This window comes from Cupressus sempervirens, chromosome 10, assembly GCF_028749045.1.
Source record: "Cupressus sempervirens isolate cs-2001-9-10 chromosome 10, ASM2874904v1, whole genome shotgun sequence".
Classification (NCBI taxonomy): domain Eukaryota; kingdom Viridiplantae; phylum Streptophyta; class Pinopsida; order Cupressales; family Cupressaceae; genus Cupressus; species Cupressus sempervirens.
In genome coordinates, this window is record NC_143127.1 from 792,703,705 (window position 1) to 792,720,216 (window position 16,512).

The 16,512-nt window shown below is 34.0% G+C and overlaps 1 protein-coding gene across 1 annotated transcript; it reads left to right on the forward strand.

Moving 5' to 3' along the window:
• The first annotated feature begins 10,729 nt into the window (after nt 1-10,729).
• Nucleotides 10,730-12,922, forward strand: LOC149536297 (protein AGENET DOMAIN (AGD)-CONTAINING P1-like). Its single transcript, XM_089806263.1, has 3 exons — nt 10,730-11,164; nt 11,928-11,978; nt 12,380-12,922. The coding sequence occupies exons 1-3, from the start codon at nt 10,730-10,732 to the stop codon at nt 12,920-12,922; spliced, it is 1,029 nt and encodes a 342-aa protein (XP_089662389.1).
• Nucleotides 12,923-16,512: the final 3,590 nt, after the last annotated feature.

Sequence of the window (16,512 nt, forward strand, 5' to 3'; positions counted from 1 at the left end):
CTCTTGTGGACAAGTTGATCCACCAGGACACAATCTTAATAATCTAGAGCACTTGTGGATGAGATGAAGCAGGAGCCTTGCTTCCTTGACGAAAAACTAAAAAACACATATATTTAGGTTATGGGAGCCTCTTGTGGACCAAGAATCTCAAACCTTGCTACAACAAGTGGAGATGTTTGTCATATTGGCACCCTAATAATGCCTAAGAGCTATACCATATTTTATGGTCGATTTTGGTTGAAGGATTGAGAAGGATGCTTTTTTCCAAGGTTTGATCAAGGAAATAGGATTTTCATGTAGTCTTGGTCATAGAAGAAAATGTTCTTATATTTTAGAAAATATTAGATCTCATGCCAGATTGATATTTTCATGAAAAAATTTAAAATTGTGATATTTTCAAAACACATTGACTGCTGTTTTGATTGTAATTTTTCTGAATATTTATGTTAGTTTCTGATTTTATTTGTTGTCATTATCTGATTTTTTCCCCTAAGAAAAAGGCTGGTTTTCAGGTTAAGTGATTTTGATATCTTTACGATGGCTTAGGTGTTTGATGAAGATCAACCAAATTAAAATTAATTGTGAGCAGCATGTTGGAGCTTGAATATCAGGAACTATATGATTCCTTTAATGAGACTATTTCATGCTTTTTGTAAACTTTTTCTCATGTTATGGTGATATTAAGGTTACATCTATTTATTCTTTGCTTTGTTAGAATTCATGCTTGAGAGCAGATTTATTTCTCTATCTGGGATGACATATGGCCATCGTTCCTATGGCTCCCTTGAAACTGACTCTGCCGAACTGGAAGTAAGAATTTGTGAGTTATGTCAGTCACCCTAGATGGCTCTTTGCAAAGGTTTATTGATAGCAATAATAGAATGCTCTGGGCACCATAGAAACCAGATCTGAGTTGTAAGCAATGGTTTAGGAAACAGATATGGTGGTGCTTTTGGTCTTCACGAGAAACATAGTGCCTTGCTATTTCTCCTATCTACCAATTTAAAATATTGGACCATAGCATGAAGACTAAATGCCATTAACTCCCTTTATATTAGCTTTACATTGGATTGGGTGGAGAAAGACCCTTGTATTTTATTATTTGGCAGTAAATAGTGCTCTATATTAGCGTTTTAATGAACTAAGTGATTGTGAGAAATCTGGTTTATATTGCATTGGATCACATCCTATCCTATTTGTATTAAATACTTATGATCTAGCATAATTAAGTCTATACAACCCATAAAAGACGTTAGGAACTGCAGCTTCATAGTTCGTCATACTTCATAGCAGCTAGCATCACTCTTGCTTTATGTGACTTTATAGCTTGACAAATGTAGTTTGTAATGTGCAATTGATTTTTAGGGTTCAAACTTTGAAGTCACGCTATATAGTGATGCATTATGCAATGTGCACTATAATCAACAATTACAAAATTAATGAGGAAAATCCTTATTTCAGTATTCATGGTGTATATTTTTTGTTTGCTTTCACTCGCACTTTCTTTGCAATTAGGATGGCTTTAATTGTAAAAATATAAATTATTTTCATTGATACATGAGGATGCATCCTTAGGGTCTGTTCTTGCACTTGAAAGTTGAAACATTAAAGGAATATGGAGATGCACCAGGAGTGTCCCCAGGTCATCCCCTAACTTTGCTGCCTACTTGGACGTGCCCCCAAAACAGTTGTCTACCTTCAAGGTGTGCCTTGCTGTACCCAGGTAGAAATCATGTTTAAACAAAAAACAAAAAATTAAGAGGATTGAGATGAGCCACAAAATCGTTGCATTTCTATGATTCTCTCAAATACTAAATCCTAATAAAGTTGTAATCTTGTCTTCATAAACAAGAAAAACATAGCAGCACTAACAAATTGCATTGTTTTTAATTGCCAGTAATGAGCAGTGAGCTTTGAGGAACGATGAAAAAGAAGAAGAGGAGAACAACATTCCAATGGTGGGAAGTAGAAAGCAAGTGGTAGTGAGGTAAGTTTTCCTTTAATTTTCAAGATTCTTTAATTTTTAATATCTAATGGTGTAAAAAGTTTGATGAAAAAGAGCTAAGACAACATTTCTTTTCAGTTTGGATAATATTTTTTGTTAAACATGGTCTGCAATAAGGGTATTGAAAATGTTGGCTTAGAAAGAGAGGAGTTGGGGGCTAATTATGGCATGGGATTGATGTACATGAAGTGGGACAACCAGATATCTTATTTGAACGTTTAATGTTCTTTTTAAGGTTTTTTTTCTAATGCAGCTTGATGACTTTAACGGCTAGTGTCAATCAGTTACAAGGGGTGTTCCAATGTCAATTGTGCATTTAGATGGATTAATGGAGATGAATGAGACTACTTGAAATGATTTGGGACAACTTGTTTGTACTTTATATTTATAATAACTGTCAACATGGATTTTCTGTTAGCCTTTTCCTTGGTTTCCCATAGGCGAGGCAAAGATGGTTAGGGGCCTCAATTCTGGTGGAATGTTAGCTGGTGATGTCAATAAGTTTTGGCTGACTTTCTATTTTAGGAAATTACTGTATATTGGAAGTTCTATTTGTGGTGACTAATTATAGCTTCAGTCATCTCTCAAGTTCTGTGTGCACCATCTTCAATTTTATGACTTCGACAGTTTTCTAGTTTTAGCATATTACTATTTATAGTAAGTGCCCTTTCTGGTTACTGGTCTCTGTCTCAATTTCCCCTCAGATAAAAAGAGTGGCATCTTTTTTTCAGGACTTGACAAATTTCCCAAGGTATGGAAATAATATTTTATTAGTTCACTTGAATAATTTAATAAGTGACTTATCACTTAAATGAAATAAAATATCAAAAGTGTCCCCTTGTGTCATGCTTGGCAGTGTTACCGTAATTTATTATTTACTGTAGCTTAAGTTTAAATTAGGTATTTATTATTTCCTCTAGCTTAACTTAGGTATGTTTTATTAGTTGTAATTAGCTGATAGTCTTTCCTTTTGGAGTTGCCTCCAGCGGAATTTGACTCACGCTGGGAAGCCGGTGTCAGGAAATGGTTTCAGACAGTCATAAATAGATTGGTGAATAGTTTTTTTCTCATTCATTTCTCTTTCCTCTTCACCGCTATTGTTTCTCACTATTGTTCCTTGCACGTTGCAGTTTAGACATCCTACCCCCTATTTTCTTGGGAATGGGCATGCTTGCCACTCCAGAGAGTCCAAGGTGATCGATCATGAATGTAAGCGACAAAAACGCTTGAAAGTTTTTCTCAGGACTAAGTCCCGAGACGGGTTATACGGTTCATCTTCCCACTCAGCTCTAAAGGTTATGAAATCGACTATGGACTCATGCTAGCCATATAAGATCTATCATGCATTAAAGAGTCATTGATTCTTTCTTCATGCCATTGCTTCTCTGAAACCTTCACAAAATTCGAAATATGGATTTCTTCACAACCCAAAAATAATATAACAGTAGATGACGTGAATTGAACTATGTAATCTTGTGCTTCCCTATTGTTGGACTCTTTCAAAAACACTTTCCTATCTCAAGGCAAGATAGCGCAATCACATTTATTAATTACTGGATTGAAATCTGTAGCAGCAGGGTTAAAGCATGCCAACTATTTGACAAAAGGCCCCAAAGAAATGTCTTTTTTATGGAACACCAGGATTAGAGGCTATAGATGTATTAGGGTCTTTAAGGAAGCTCTTAGATTATACTGTCAAATGCAAGATAAAGGTGGACATGCTGAAAATTTCACCTTTACCTTTGTGCGTGCTCAAGACATGTGATTTTCTCTCATATAGAAGATGGAAAGGAAATTCATGATCATATAATCAAAAATAGTGTTGAGTCTAACTTATTTGTGGGGAATGCACTCATAGTTATGTATTTAGCCAGTGTGTGAGACAAGCGCCTTTCAAGTACCTACTAATGGTGATACCACACCAACATATGGAGTTGCCCCTCTTGCATATGGAAGCTGTGCCCCTATTAATGGTAGCACAACCCCAACATATGGCCATGCTACTCTAACACATAAGGAGGGAAACAAGGGCAAGAATGAGCTTGTGATGGCATTACCCGCTGCCTACTAGATATCCACATTACCCTCTACCTCCACGTGCATGCTACCCACCTTATCCTCCTCCTTTGGTGGGAAATATTCTCCACAACAAGGTTTCCCTCCTTGCAATCAGGGCGGTTAAATTCCTTACAACTAGGGTGGATACCATTCTTACAATCAGTGTTACCCCCCTATCCAACAACAGTCGTCGAAGACAAACAAGATGGGATTGGAACTAGGTGTTAGATGGGATGGCTTAAATATCACACACTAAGACTTGATTCCTAGGCTAAAAGTGTTAAATAGTCAAAGTTGACTTTTTTTATCCAAGCTTATTTTCTTCCTTAGTGTATGATGTTTAAGGGTGGCTGCATTGAATTTCTTTGTGGTGCTCTTGGAGGGGTGTTAATTGGTGACACAGTCAGCTATAGCTTCCATGATGGAGGAGATTATGTCGGTGCTTTATGATAAGGTTATTTGCCAGATAACTTGATGAAGTTTCATACTTTGCACTCTTGATTGGTGATATTTGAAATTGTTTAGTTATTTGAGTTTCAATGAGTAAACTATGTATATTCATTTCAATGCTCTCTTTGTATTTTTGAATTTGAAGAAAATGTTTCCTTTTTTGTTTATTTGCAAGTTTTGGTCTCCACTACATTTATTTTTGTGAAAGTGGGAAATTGTGTTGTTTTTCATGAAGTACTACTAGACTGGTGTTTTCAATGGGAATTCACTATCTCATTGGATTGGGATTTGTTGGGGCAGGTGGTCTGGGCCCATTCCCTATTCTATTTGGGATTGATATGGTCCAGGAAGAAGTCCCTTACCTTGTCTTGTTCGATTATGGATGAGTTGGGAGAATGTCCTAGGGACATCAACATGATCGGATAACATGTGAAAAATGGGCATAGTCTTCCAGAGACTTTTCTCCCCATCCTATTGTGTTAGGGTTGAAGTGGTGTAGTTTAGTAGGGAGTCCTCCCTTACAACACGGGGTTGAGATCTATGGTTAATACAATTCATTGAGGAGTTCTTACCCTGCAGTATGGGATTGGCATGACTTCAAAACTTTAAAACCCTACTTTGGATTTATATGATTTCTATATCTAAAATTTTAACTGCACCATATATGTATTACTTCTATTTATTTACTTATTTTCTCTAATTTTAAATGGTTGGCGTGAAAATATTTTCATGTCTCGATGATATCAAATACCTGAATGAAAATGATTGCTATTGACCATCCTTCTCCTTAGTGGGTTATCTACTTTTGATGAATATTTTTTAATATTCATGTGCAATTACCGTTTATGGTATTCTCGCTTCTTTTGTTGTCTAGTGTTTTGGTGGTGGTCACATTGATTTGCAAATGCATGTTGAATTGTCCATTTCAAATGGTTGGCATGAAAAATCTTTTCATCTCTCAATGATACTAAATACGTGAATAAAAATGATTGCTATTGACCATCCTTCTCCTTAGTGGGTTATCTCCTTTTGATGAATATTGTTTTTTATTCATGTGCAATTACCGTTTATGGTATTCTTGCTTCTTTTATGAGTCCCTGCTTTGCATAAGGCAGGGTACTAATGTTTTTGGTAATGGACACGAACTTTTTCACAAACCAAAGTTGTATATTTTTAAAGTTGAAGAATCAATTTATTTTTTAATTAATTTTAAATGAGTAATTTCTATTTTGTGATTGGCTGGTAGCAAATATACTAGGGGTAAAAATACTTTATTGGCATCGAAAATTGGGAATTTTTTTCTTCTGGAAACTTCTTTCTCTTTTCAACTCAAATTTTCAGTCCAACTTCATTAGTCCAATTGCCACATTTTAGAGCAAGCAACGTTTTACGGTTTATTGTGTGCAATTTTGACTTCTAATGGCTCATGTCATTTCCATGTCTGAAAAATTTATTAACATGTAATTTGCCAACTGGATACCGCTCAAAGGTGAAGCAAGGAGTATTTAATTTTCAAACGCAGCTCAATTTAAACATTAGAATTTGGGAAACGTGGTTGCAAATATAAAATTGAAAATTTTAGATTTGTAAAGAGTGGAAGTTGTATGTATAATTTTTTATTGTTATTGAAATTTATTATTATTCTATTTTTTATAATTATTATTACTAACTCTTTTTAAAATTCAAAAAATATATAATAATTTTTATTAAAAAATTCAAAACAATTTTAATAATATGAATAAAAGATTAAATAAATTCATTTACTTTTATACCATATTTTAAACTTTTTGTGTTTGATTTTAAAAGAAAATTAAGATTTTAAATTTATTAATTTCTATATATTTATTTCAATTTCTTGAAACTAATCTACTAAACAACTTATTTAGTTTTATAACTAAAAACTATTTAATAATATTGAATTTATTTTTGAAAATTACATAAATTTGTATTTTTCTTTTACAACATTTTTTATACTTTTTATGTTTGATTTTAATCATTTTTCATAAACATCTCAAGTGAAAGATCTTTTTACAAACCCATTTTTTAAGGGCATTGGATGTTTGTGTCAAAAGACATTTTCATTTGCATACAATGGATGTAGTTGTATGATCCTTCGTTGTATATTTATCAAACAATCTTCCTTCAGACTCCCAAGGCAAGGACTCAAGCTCGTACGAAACTTTTTTTGTCCAGTGTTTTGGTGGTGGTTAAATCGATTTGCAAATACATGTTGTGTTGTCCATTTCAAATGGTTGGCATGAAAAATCTTTTCATCTCTCAACGATACTAAATACCTGAATGAAAATGATTTCTTTTGACCATCCTTCTCCTTAGTGGGTTGTATACTTTTGATGAATAATTTTTTTATTCATGTGCAATTATCATTTATTCATGTGCAATTATCATTTATGGTATTCTTGCTTCTTTTATTGTCTAATGTTTTGGTGGTGGTCACATTGATTTGCAAATGCATGTTGTATTGTCCATTTCAAGGTTGTCATGAAAAATATTTTCATCTCTCAATGATACTAAATACCTGCATGAAAATGATTGCTATTGACCATCCTTCTCCTTAGTGGGTTGTCTATTGTTGATGAATATTTTTTTCATTCATGTGGAATTACCATTTATGGTATTCTTGCTTCTTTTATTGTCCAATATTTTGGTGGTGGTCACATTGATTTGCAAATGCATGTAGTATTGTCCATTTGAAATGGTTGGCTTGAAAAATATTTTCATCTCTCGATGATACTAAATACTTGAATGAAAATGATTACTATTGACCATCCTTCTCCTTAATGGGTTGTCTACTTTTGATGATTTTTTTTTTTTATTCGTGTGCAATTACCATTTATGATATTCTTGCTTCTTTTATTGTCCAGTGTTTTGGTGGTAGTCACATTGATTTGCAAATGCATGTTGTATTGTCCATATCTGATTTGGTTGTTCTATCAGTCTTGTGAAGAAAATTTACACTGCAGAATTATGTAATGGAACAATACATGATACACACAAATTATTTGGAAAATCCTAAGAAGCAAGCCATGATACAACAAATTATGTGGAAAATCCTAATAAACAAGCCATGGTCGGGGAACTACAGCCAGCCCCTGTAAATCCTAGCTTTCAAACCCCGACCTAAAGTTTAGTCCTTAAGAAAACTATGCCAGGACACTGATATGGTGCCCATGTTGATTATTCATTAAGCTGAAATAGTACTATTAACCAGCCCACTCCTCACTATTTGTCACTTCTAAATATTACTAGAATTGATGCCATGTTCTAACAATTTGTTCACTTGGTGTCATATTCTAACAATCTGTTTATTTGGTGGAAGATTAAATATCAATTTATAAAATATACAAAAACACCAATATGATTATGATTATTCTTATGGATACATATTTGAGGTTATTTAATGGTAGAGATCTTATATTCTTGGAAAAAAGTTATTGATTGGAATCCTGCAAGAAAGTGGATAATGTATACCTTGCATTTGAAACAATGCTTCTACTTATAAAAACTATAAAAAGTCCCACTTACTTCAAGCTATCTATAGACCCAAAAATAAATTATCAATTATAAAAGACAATCAATTGATCTCATACTTGATTACTTCTAAGTTTTACTATTCTTTAGTTGTGATTACAAATATCTTTGTGCATGTACCTACAGGTCTTAGTGTGTTGTTGTTGGCTTTACTTCTCTGTCTCTTTTATAATTGCTTCGTGATTTTATGTTTTTGACAACTATATCACTATTTAGATGTCTAATAAAAATGATGATTATTCATATGAGAGTTTGCCTTCATTTTGACTTCTCTAATTTTCCCTTGGGTTCGTTCTTGTGGTTTTTACTGTGCCAACTTCTATAGAGTTTCTATTTTGTACCAAACAATTTAAGATATAAGCTAGAAAGGGATGCTTGAGTCAATAAAAATGGAAAATGCTCGGACACTATCTGCACTTATAGGACAAGCTCTCAAAATTTGGCTGATTTATTCATAGAAAATTCATACCGACATCTTCCCGATTGCTAGTTTTGGTGGAAATTTGGGCAATCTTTTCTTGAAATACTTTATGTGCTAAAATCCATCCATTCTTTAAAAAAGGTTGTTTCAGTGATTGAGAAGAAAAGTTCTGATTGTTATTTTTGGTATGACAAATGAATATAAAGTTTAGGTTGTCTTTTGTATTACACTGTAAGATAAGGTCAACAAGGTAAGGTATGTGAAAGATGAAATTGACTTGTTCTTAGATAAAGAATGGATGGGCACTTTTAGTATGACATGTGAAATGTAGGGTGTATGATAGGTAGATGACCTAATAGCCACCTAGGCTAACTTCGAGCATCTAGAAATTCTAATTCATAGGTCAAAATTTGCCAATTTTTCTGGTGAACCTTTGTAGGTGAGTGAAGAGCTTAAAGTGAACCTTTCAGCTTTTCTGCATTTACAAAGCTCTGTGTAGAACTTGTAGAGTCTGAGGTGGTCTAAAAGTGCCATTTTGAAACATTTACCTAGAATCCAAACTATGTTCACCCCCAATTGTCGCTCACCAAAAAAATAGTACTTTTTGCATAAATGGGTCAATCAGCAACCAAGTAAACTAAATAATATCAACTATTAGTACATGTGCGATTGATTCTTAGTACATGTGCTATCATTTTTTTGGGCCTTTTTGTGAGCACTGATTGAGGAGATAGGTAATGATAGACGTGATAGTTATTTAAGCATGGATGAAACTAGCTCGTGTCCCCTAGTATGGATCTCAAACATAGGAATAAATTCTCTATATCTTGGAAAATATTGGATTACAGACTTCAGACTGATATTTTCATAAAAATTTTGCAATACTAAAAATAATAGAAATTGTTTAGCACTAATAGAAGGCAATATTTTTTAACCTTTGTTGTAATCGAAATTTTCCAGATATATCATATAATTCTACGTTTCTGATATTGTCCATTATTTTATGACATTATTTATTTTTATCTCATTTTTAGTGTTTTTCTTGCTTTGAATGTTGAGAAATGCAATCAAAGAAATTATTGGTTTTCATGGGTTAGGAATGAGTTGATAATATACATCTTGAGGAGGGCTGAGATGTATCAAAATGTGAAAATAAATTGAGAGCTTTGATATCAAGAACTATATAAGATTTTCTAATGAAATTGTTTAGTGCTTTTTTCTATTTGTAAACCTTTTATGTTGTGCTTATTATAATTCTTTAGAATAACTGAGAGGGGGGGTGAATCAGTTTTTCAAGGTACAAATGCCCTAATAATACCTCTTTTTTTTTAACAAATCCTTAATAGTGCATAACTGAAATTATCACGTATGCAATTTTAATATTGAAACAACTATGAAAAGTAAACATGCATCACACCATAACACTGAGAATTTGATAACCGAGAAACCCTCCAGGAATAAGAAGGTAAAACTGGAGTGGGGATGATACCCACCAAATAATTACACAATTTATTTCAACCACTTCTGATGGACTGCCCTGTTAAAAGCCTGCCCTATTAAAGGCTACAACACATTGTTAAATGTGACCTTGTTAGAGGAGTTCACCATACTGTTAGGAATGGGCCTGGTTAAAAGACTTTGGAACATTCACTTGGAATGTCACCCTATTAAATGATTTATAACATGGCTATTAAACCAACCCAAGTCCATAGGATTTATCTTAATTGTTACAATTGCTAGAGAGTAACAACAATGGCTTTTGATCTGATACAACTTACAACATATCTTGCAGATTACAGATCATGCTTTGATTTAATCCTTTGCTTGGCTTTAATTACTTCAGCTCTGACAGCTTGTCATCTCAAGCTTCGTCTCCTTGAGTCTTCTTGCTCATCATACCAATGCAATCATATCTGTGGTCATCTAGCGAAACAGAGTATTTGTGCTCTCTTTCTCTATAGTACCTTCTTCAGCATTTCATGCTTTCATGCTTTTCCCCCACACCTCTGTTTCGTGACCTTATGACTCCTTAAATAGAAATCTGAAATACCTTTCCCGCTCGATTCACCATCTCCAACTTTAGGGTTTCAATGGATTAGGTAAGATACAATGTATCTATCCTATATTTTGCTCTTATGTAGAAATTTCGTCTAGAATCCAATTGTTTTTGTCAAAAATGGTTTACATAGTATTCTAGATAACTACCATGTCGGCTCAGATCTTGTGAGTCTTCAATTTTCAAAATAATGCAGCATCTTGCAAGTGTTTTTGGAGGTATAAAGATGAAGTTCAGAAATGGTATGAAAGTCGAAGCATGCAGCAAGGAACCTGGTTTTGTAGGGGCTTGGTTTGAGGGTGCTATAGTGTCTCAGGAGGGGAATATTTATCGTGTCCAGTATGAAAAATTTGAGACAGATGAGGGGCATCCCCTGATGGAGGAGTTACAATGCAACCAATTAAGGCCGCGCCCTCCTGAGATGAACATTATTAGTTGGGCAGGTGGTGATCAAGTTGAGGTTCTTGACAAGGATTGTTGGTGGGAAGGTGTTATCTCAGATGTTCTTCCTCACAGTTATTATAGTGTGTACTTCCCTTGCTATGACATTTGCATGAGATTCCTCTACTCCAATATTCGGACCAGGCAGGAATGGAAGAATGGGAAATGGTCATTATCTCTTCCGGTAAATATTTTCCTTTACCTGTTTGGCAATTGTTTTTAACCGTTTAACTTCTGTCATGTTGTTAATGAAAATATCCTATGCTATGTACTACGTACTCTAAAGTATCATTGTTCACAATGAATTACAAAGTAATATATCACGTCCTGCTCTTCCAATACACGAGTTTAACAAAATACAGTACATTCTTGCTATCATATAGAGACACCACTATCCTCGGCGATTACATTAATCTCAAGATAATTTACCAGATTTTAAGCAGATCATTGAACATGGGTTTTATTATCTAGTGAGAAAGGGTATCTTTCTTACCCATACAATACAATAAATATCCAGCTTAAGTGTAGTTCCTAATGAATACAATCCTGAAATGTACCGAAATATCTCTAACAACTTAAGAATTTGGGCAAAGTTTACAGGCCTTTGTTTTGACTTAATATCATTTGTTTAATATTCCATTGGCATCAAACATTTTGATTTTGTAGTTTCTGGAAAATAACATATTCTTGATTGCCTTTTGTTTGTAGTTTACATTCATTGAATTGTCTAATATCTTTATGCCTGGAGAAATATATGCCCTTTATAACTACTTGTGCCTTGTATGACATATCAGGAAGCTATTGGGCCCCGAGGAATTAGAGTTATCAATGTATCTTTGCTACAAGTTTTTGAGTTTTCAGTGTATAAAATTGAAACAATTGGTTTAGAATAATTAGAATATTAGCATTGAGATTTAGTAATATAACTGATTCTTATTGATAATTAGAAGGGTTTTCATGGCTACGTTTTCGGAACTACAATGTCAGATCTTAAGAAGGTAGGTATCTAATATAACAATTGGAACAAACTTTTAATCTCTCTTTTGTAATGGAAGATATTCATTTCATTTAGTTATATCTTGGTGCACATGTTAGCTTTTCAAACCTTTACATTCATTGAGATCTCATCTTCCTTTACCTATAGGCTTTTTTAGTGATTGCGAGAATTTTGGATCTTCATATGAACACTTTTATATCCATCCTACTTTGTTAGCTCTATTAGGAGTGGTTCTTGTTTGATTGTCAGAGAGTTGCATAATGCATTGTATTTTTTGGATATACTTCAATTTTGGGATACAACCTTATGTTGAGAATAAATATTAGAAACTTGACTTGTTTATTAAGATGTCAAGTCCTGTACACCAGTGTATCTAACACATGCTTAAAATTATTTTTGTAGGCAAGAAAACAGAAGACATCAAAACAAGGGAATGCAACTGTAGAAACTATGTATGAGGTAGATGAGGGCTTTTGTCTTGACAAATGTGAAAAAATAAAGAGATTTAGGCATTCAGAATTAGCACAGCATATAGACAAAGGGACACTTCATGCCAAGAGCATTTATGTTGATGCTTCTCACATGAATACAGATTATAAAGATTATCTTGTTTCAACTACTGGGAGTCGCACTGCTTTTGCTCTTGCAATTCAAGATGAAAGAGATGAAGTGCCAAACAATAGAAAGAATACTCACTATCACACTAGACAACTGCCTAAACTTAGGAAGAAGCAAAAGAAAAATGGAATTCGCCTGGCAGACGAGCACAATGTATCCACACATAAGTTGGAATTATTTGCATATGGCTCTGTGTTAGAGGTTTTTCATGCCCAAGGTTCATTAAGCTGGGAAAGAGAAATTTTATTGACCAATCTCCGTTCTGAATTGCACATTTCTCACGAAGAGAGCACATTTGCGCTGGAACAACTTGCATGTGGTGTTTGATGTAAAATTGTATAGTTCTCAATTGCATATATTGTACAAAATGTTCTTGCAAGATTTGTTACTGACAATCTCTGGAATTTGACTAAAAATGCTTTTCATGAAGAAAAAAGTGAATAGGCTTCCATGTGTAATGTCCAAGATTCTTATCAATGTAAAGAACTTTGCAGTTCAAATTTTTGTGATCATGTCATGGTTACTCTTGAATTTTTCATATATTTCACTCTCATTTTCTAGTTGGAATGAACTTTTCTTGCAAACACATTGAAAGTTTGAATACTTTAAATTTCTTTCAAAGATTGTGAGATTTACATCATTAGTCAAAAATTGAGTAAAAGCACTTTTTAAATTCTATAAGCAGTATATCAGTCAAGACAAACTTATGCAATTGTTAGTCATTATGTTGTCATTTTGACAATATATTCAGACAAAAACATGCTTATTACTGCACATATAATATTGCAATAATCAATCGAGCTATTCAACCTTCATCCTTGAATTAGACACTAGTTTCTTTTTATCCACAGAATTGAGAAGTTGCCTACATAAAGTTTTTTTGGTAAGTGGCTTTTTTGTTGCATTGTAATCTATATCTATAGCCTTCCAGTCAAGAACAATCTAAAATAACCACTGTCCAGTTTTCTCCTTTTATGCCAGTATCATATCCAGTGGGTAGCCCTTGTTGCAAACAAATTTCAGTCCATGCAATAACTGACCAGCCAAGAAAGTCAGTAATGACCTTTTTTCGCAATTCCAGCAACTTTTACATGCTGTATCCAGTCAAGCACCTTTTCATTTACATTTACATTTGCATCTTTCTCGCTAGTAATTGCTAGTTTCATAGCCGCAGCATTTCAATGACAATCATTACTTTAAGTTGCATAAATAAACCCTTCTGGTTGATTTTTTTCCAATCAAAAACCTTGGAGTGTGATGTATTGTTTTTAAAACTTGTTTTCAAATCTCCAACTCTTATTTGGAAAACCATTTTTTATTAACTAACATTTCATACACCTAGCTTGCCCTTATGGTAACAAATGCTGGATTTGTGCATCAACCAGGACAAAACTTTATCTTCATTAAACTTTGTAAACAGAATAGCATTTTGAGGCCAAGATGAAAGAAAGATGTAATTAATGATTAGCAGATTTCCATTGGAAATAATTTAGCTAGTTTATTCTAAAAAATTGTCTGTCTGTCACCACATTCAACCTGTTTGCACATATGTTCTTTGAGAGTTACCATTGCATCTTGATGCCAAATGATGCTTTCAAAAAAAGAATAGAAAAAGGTATTATACTAAGTTCATTGAACTTCACATTGTATAGCATTTAATTTTAACTATAGGAAGGAAAAATATTCTTTCTTCTCTCTTAGTGATTAGTGTGTGGAGCAATTCCACACATCCGAACACGGGAAGTTGTTAATAGACTCTCACCAGCTCACTTGACATACAATCAGCTTTAGGGAAAAATAATTAAAGTCAATCCTAACTTGTGTATCATGTTGCAAGTTATCTATTTCTGATGCAGAGGTTGAAGGAACTACCCACAAACTTGCAAATTCAAACACAGTATGGACCCAAACCCCTATGTTTCAATGGTGTGCCCAAAAGCACACAATGCCACCAAAGACTCCAAACTTGGATTTACCTTCACCAAGTGTTTCCTCCACCTCTACACACCTTAAAAAACTTCAACCAACATGTTTCTAAGGTTTCTAAACCCTCAAATCTTCGGTAGATACAAAAAAGACCAGTTTTGCCCTTTACTAGGCTATTCTCCTCTTTGGATCAGCAGACCCTGTTTTCTTGATTTTTCTCCAAAATTTTTCAAAGCACCAAAAAAATAAATAGGCTTTTCAGATACCCTTTTCGGAGTTCTATAACATACTCAAAACTTAATATGGACTCCTTTGGAAAAATATGCCAAAAATCATGACTGTCAGTGTTTTTCAAGGGTAAAACATGAGGTTTTACAAAGCAACTATATAAAATACTTATCCCAATTCCACCAAATTCATAGATTCATCATATTTTGTGCCTAATTAGACAAATCCATCATCAATTTCATCCTATGAGGACTTTTGATATGAAACCCCCAAATTCAAGCCTTAAAACCCTCAAAATCAAGGGTATCACCAATCTAGGTCAAGCACACACTTCCAGGATCTAAAACTCAGGATTCACCATCCACTCATCATGTCTTAAAAGAATATCAAATAAAAAATATGCCTTGTTAAGCCATATGTACGGCTGCATAACACCTAGCACTCATTTGGGTACCCAAATTAATCCTTCCAGCACTCAACTTTGCATTTCTTTCACAATAACCTGCAAATCTTCACTTTTCTTGCATTTTCATAATTAGTTAAACATGTTAGGGCATTTAGGGTCCATCCTGTGGGTTAGATGTACAAAACTAGGATGGTACCCTCATTTCCTATTAAAAAATCAAAGCAAAACTCACAGTTTCAGCATGACAGCAGCAATAATAACTGTAATTTGATAAAAAAACGTCTCAAGATGGATGCAAAACCTCACAATATAACCCTATCAGCATAAAAGAAAGGTTACACCATCAAATATACTTCAAATAAGCAAGAAAAACTCAGAAATCTTATTCAATTCTTGGTTGTCCGTACAATTCCTCTACTTTTCCGTACATACCAATGTTTCTTGCCTTTCATATGGCTGAGACATCTTAAATAGACCTTAGAATACCTTCCCAACTGACCAAGTTGGTTGGAAATGTTTATTTAATCAAACGAATAACAAGTTACTATTTTCCCTCCAAAACACTATGTGACCGTTTGGATTTAAAATTCAAATTGCAAACTATGGTTTCTATGCATTTTCTAACCTTCTAACTTATGCTACTGACTTGGAATTGGTCCTTTGACCTTATTAAATGCCTAAAACAAGAAACTACTCCCATCTATCACTTATGGCTCATTTGGCCATTTTGTTACACTATGTTGCCCATAGGGCTTTATCAGGACCTTTGACCTTCAATGTATTTTGTCCCTTACAATATGCCATTATTGGCCTTAGAATGTTCCAATTAATCTTCAAAGAGGTCCTTTCTCCATTGTCTTTATCTAGTACCAAGGTGTTCTTCATTGTCTTGATAGGTGCTCCTGCACCACACACCCCACCTTCAAAGTAACTCTTGTCCCAAGAGTTAAATGGAATAGTCTTCTTGCTTGCCATGCTTCTAGATGGTCTCTTGCTACTCTTTATCTGCAATTCTTCAACCTGCACACAAGAATGGCCATCATAACATTCATTAGAAATGAAAACATTGTGATGTTTGTTACCCTCCATGGTAAACTTACTGTCTGCTGTTCTGGGACAGTTACTTGTTATCAAAGACTTCATGTGCTGCTGTTTGAGTTTATGTAGGCCCCGTCTCTGATCCTTCATGGTTTGACTCATTGCTTTGTGTATTTTTGTCACCAAAGGACACCATACTATTCCTATCATCACTCCCCTTGCTGTCATAACTTTATTTGCTGTCTCATTTGCTGTTGCTGCCCCATGTACTGTCACTGTCTAATTACAAGCAGAAATATGAATATTATCTTGAATATCC

Coding starts and splice junctions, on each gene's coding strand:
- LOC149536297 (XM_089806263.1), top strand. CDS start 10,730: ATGCAGCATCTTGCAAGTGTTTTTGGAGGTATAAAGATGAAGTTCAGA. Junction 11,165..11,927: donor AATGGTCATTATCTCTTCCG/GTAAATATTTTC, acceptor ATTGATAATTAG/AAGGGTTTTCATGGCTACGT. Junction 11,979..12,379: donor CAATGTCAGATCTTAAGAAG/GTAGGTATCTAA, acceptor TTATTTTTGTAG/GCAAGAAAACAGAAGACATC.